Consider the following 4,462-nt stretch of genomic DNA (forward strand, 5'->3'; position numbering starts at 1 on the left):
TTATCCGTCCGAGTTGGTTGTAGGTGTGCATTAGGACACCTACCGTAATTGTGCCTCCACCGAAGATCTTTTTTTTTTTATCGGGGCGCCAGAATTAGTGCGCCAAACTAGATTTCCTCTAGCAATCACCGAGGACACCCACGGTACTTCTCTCATTTGGTCAGTCCTGTTCCCTACCAGTCTATAGTCTAAATCATCAGTGTTCGCCGGCGGTTCATAGTTGTCCCCGAAGTAGAATCGGTTGATGGCCTTGCTAGAGAAATCAATCCTTTCACCTCTAATAATACCTTTTTGGAGTCGTACCCTTGTCTTTGCTTGTTGGGATGGCACGTACCTCGCGTTTATCTCCATTGCATAGTTGGCATAGAACTTCTCACAATATATGGTACATAAGTGCGAGTGGTCAGCTAAGGAATCCCCGTCCATGGTGATCGATGATAAGATGTATGGTTGGGAAGTGTTCAACCCCCTTCGAAACCGACCGCCTCTCCTCGTAGATGTTTCGGCGGGCCCGTCCTCCTTCCTTTGGCTCTATCCCTTTATCATATATTTCTTTCGAGCCTTGGACCGAGAACCTAACGAGCGTATTCGAGACCGCTCGCTTGGGTCCTTCTCGTTTAGGCGTCTTTGCCCTGCGGCGTGCCGTCCTTCGCATTAGATTCTTCGCCTCTTCCGACTGGCAAGTCGGGAGAGCTTGATGAGTGCTCCCATCCCGCCGGTCCCCTTATCGACGGGGGGATGTGCCGGTTTGGGCCGCTCTGCGCGACCTTGTGGTTCGTGCGACGGGGCAGCCCTCGGTCTTCATCGCGGAGCCTAGTTTAGACTTGGGTTTGGCCTCGCCCTCGGCCCTGTCCTGTGCCCTGAGCACGACCTCTTGTTTTAGCCGTACCTGTGGACTACATATTAATACCTGTAATAATGAACATGTAGATAAGGATGCAAAAAAAAAAAAAATTATACGGTCCGTAAAATAGACCGTAGATTTGGGACAGAATGACATGCTTAATCATGGAGAATCTACGATGGAGTTATACGGTCCGTATAATTTTTACGGTCCGTAAAACTCTTCATAAGTTTGGGACAGGAATTTTGGGAACTGAGGCAACTGTTTTAACACAAGTTACGGTCCATATAATTTATACGGTCCGTAAGTTATGTCGTAAAATAGGAACAGAGAGATTCACTGAACATGGTATATATGCGACACAAATTTACGATCCGTATAATTTCTACGGTTCGTAAATTCATCCGTATATATACTTTTCTCTGTAATCAGTCACCCATGCTTCTCCCTGACCCTATGCATTCAAAACTTGATCTTAGACATGGAACCCTGTTATTCTGCTCGTATCATGTCGGGGTTACTCAGACTTCACCCCAATCCACGCTTTTTTCTCATTCAAGCATTTTATCGGACAGTTGGTGGGCATAACAAATGGTTATATCCATTAAAGATACCAAGCACTGAAATGCCCGCCGACCCGACGGGATTTTTGAATTCTCGTTCCCCTATGAGTCCCGATGTGCTTAGCGGACTGACCAAATCCTTCGCCCCATCCGATTTCAAGTTTTATACCCACAATAAATAAAATCCCGAGAAATCACCCATAAGGGTATTTAGAAGCACACATGAGATCATAACTAGGCTGCGAGAGCATTAACAAAACCCGATAGGAACGGAGATGAGTAACTTTCTTAGAAGAAAATTAGTAGGAAAGGAATAAAAATAAAACGCCTTTTTGCGTCTAACCGTTTATGGGTGAGAGGTTTTCGTGGATATGGTGGTGTAGGGGGTTTGTGATTATGTGTGGGGACTGATTTTAGGGATGTGGTTTGGTAGTGAAGGGATTAGAGGGAGTGAATTTAGGGTGTTTGAATTTGAAAGGGAGAGAAACGGATTTTTGGGGATTTGAAGTTGAAGCAAAGAAGATAACCGCGTCTTTTATTATATATACCCTTCATGTTTTTTTTTTCCCGTGAATTTGTCACTTAAACTTACCTGGCCCTTTACGCGACAAATCTACGACCGTATAAATTTTACGGGCCGTAGATCCGTTCGAAGTAAATGCGCCCGTAATTTGATGCGATGATCCCCGGTTCTTATTTGAAACATACGGTCCGTATAAATTATACGGTCCGTATGTTATGGCGTAAAATAAGGACAGAAAGGGCTTTTACCTAACTCATGTTCTACGCTTCCATTTCCGGACCGTATATTTTATACAGACCGTAGATTCTGGCGTAGATCATTAACAGAGATCCATTGTTTTTCTTCTTCAATATACGCTTCCATCTACGGACCGTGCATTTTATATGGACCGTAGATTCTGGCATAGATCAACTCCAGTGTCTATCCTTTGCATCCTGCACCAAAACAAATATTACCCTATATGTTGCAAATAAAAATAGAACGAAAAATAAACATTACACTTGGGTTGCCTCCCAAGAAGCGCTTGATTTAACGTCGCGGCACGACGGTGCTAACCATTCACTCCTTATCAGCATGCACCAGATCATCGTTCATTCTGAGGTGCTTCAACCTGTATCGATCAACAATCCTATCCTTTGAAACCATCCCGTGATAGTACTTCAATCTCTGCCCATTCACCTTAAACATCCGAGTTCCATCTCCCGACTTTAACTCAATCGCTCCATGGGGTGAAACACCTACCACCTCAAACGGACCGGTACCACCTTGATTTAAGCTTGCTGTAGCAAATTCAACAGAGTTAAACAAGAATACGGATCACCCTTGTAGAACTCTCGCTTCAAGATCTTCTTGTCATGGTATTGCTTCATCATTTCTTTATATAGTCTTGCACTCTCATATGCCCGGTGTACGAAACTCACCCATCTCATTTAGTTGAAACAACCCGAGCTTGGTTGCTTCCTCCCAATCCATATTCGGTTTCTTCAAAGCTCACATAGCCTTGTGCTCAAGATTCCAACCAGAAGTGACAAGCTTTTCCGAACACAAGCTTGAAAAGGTGAAGTCCCGAACGGAGTTTTGAAAGCAACTGCATGCCCATGTGACATCATCGAGCTTGCGGGCCTAATCGCCCCATTTGCATTTACAGTTTTTGCTAGAATACTCTTGATCTCCCTATTGGATACTTCAACCAGCCCACTTGTCTGAGGATGGTAAGGTGTTGCCACGCTATGTTTTACGCCATATTTCTCCATCAAACTCGCGAAAGCTCTATTGCAAAAGTGGGATCCACCATCGCTGATTATAACTCTCGGAGTACCAAAGCGAGTAAATGTGTTAACTTGAGGAACCCCATGACACTCTTGGCCTCATTATTAGGTAAAGCCACGGCTTCTACCCATTTTGACACATAATCCTGACAAAGAACCAAAATGTATTTCATGCCACCCGAACTCACAGGGGTCCCATAAAGTCAATCCCCCGTACATCGAACACTTCTGCCCCGTAACAAAATTCATAGGCATCTCTTGCCTTACTCGCCTATATTCCCTTGACTCTGACATTGATCACAACACCGCTCCAATAAATTAGTATCATGAAAAATGGTCGGCCAGTAATAACCTGTTACACCCCGTAGTTTCTGTACGTTGAGACTTGTTGGTATTAGCTATTCAATTGCAGACATCGGAGTTATTGTCGAGAAGATGCAAGATCATAGGTGCTTGTGTTACGATCATAAGAGTCCGAGTTCGCGTAACGGGTTATAGGAGGATTGGAAGACCAGTGAACTAAAGGATTAAGCTTCCGAGGCTTTGAAGGAAAGTTGGGCAAGGTTTGGTACGAAAATTTTTGTCTAACTGGAAGAAAGAATATGTTTTAGTATATCAAGAGTTTTGAAGTGAAACAAAAGTCTAAAGTGAAGTTCGGGAAGTCTAGTTTCCAATGCAACAAACCGCTCAATAGGACATCGAGGTAAGGAGATATAGACATTACAAGTCGAGCCGGCCGGCACAGAAAAATGGTCTCGCGAACGCGCCTGCGAGCCGGCACGAACGCGCGAAGGCGCGGGCCAACACAACGCGAACGTGCAACTACGAGGCGCGAACGCGCTGAACTATTTTGAGGCCCGGATTAGGGATGAAGCTTCTATTATAAGAGTGCAAGTATAATATGCATATGAAATTTAGAGACCATATGGTGTAAATCAGGTAGTGCGTTGCTTGACGAAAAGTCCTCGTCGTTGTACGCTAAGTGGGGCCCACACGTCAGAGTTTTATAAAGGATACCTGAAGAGACATATGAGTATTACATGGAAATTTGTGCAAGTCCTAAGAAGGACCCATAAGCCAAATATGGGCATAAGCCCTCCAAAAGGACGATTTAAGGAAACAATTTCAGATGATCTGACTTGGAGGGGCCAAAACGCCCTTATCAGTTTGGAATTTGGAAAAACACCAAGAATGAAAGTTGTAGACAATTGAATTAGCTTTCCAACCATAAGTCTTGGGCCCTCACAAGATATTGGGATAAAAC

The 4,462-nt window shown here is 44.2% G+C and overlaps 1 protein-coding gene across 1 annotated transcript; it reads right to left on the minus strand.

The window, feature by feature from the left end:
- Positions 1-2,488: 2,488 nt before the first annotated feature.
- On the minus strand, positions 2,489-3,183 carry LOC132029489 (uncharacterized). Its single transcript, XM_059418734.1, has 2 exons — positions 2,925-3,183; positions 2,489-2,709 (listed from the first exon to the last, which is right to left on the minus strand). Exons 1-2 carry the CDS (start codon positions 3,181-3,183, stop codon positions 2,489-2,491), a joined length of 480 nt encoding a protein of 159 aa, XP_059274717.1.
- Between the last annotated feature and the right edge of the window lie 1,279 nt (positions 3,184-4,462).

This window comes from Lycium ferocissimum, chromosome 9 (assembly GCF_029784015.1).
Source record: "Lycium ferocissimum isolate CSIRO_LF1 chromosome 9, AGI_CSIRO_Lferr_CH_V1, whole genome shotgun sequence".
Taxonomy (NCBI): Eukaryota; Viridiplantae; Streptophyta; class Magnoliopsida; order Solanales; family Solanaceae; genus Lycium; species Lycium ferocissimum.

What these genes read in the sequence shown, in the direction of transcription:
- LOC132029489 (XM_059418734.1), bottom strand. Translation starts at nt 3,183, where the DNA reads ATGGAGAAATATGGCGTAAAACATAGCGTGGCAACACCTTACCATCCT. An exon ending in AATCTTGAGCACAAGGCTAT is followed by an intron (nt 2,710 to 2,924) that starts GTGAGCTTTGAA and finishes AATTTGCTACAG; the next exon opens with CAAGCTTAAATCAAGGTGGT.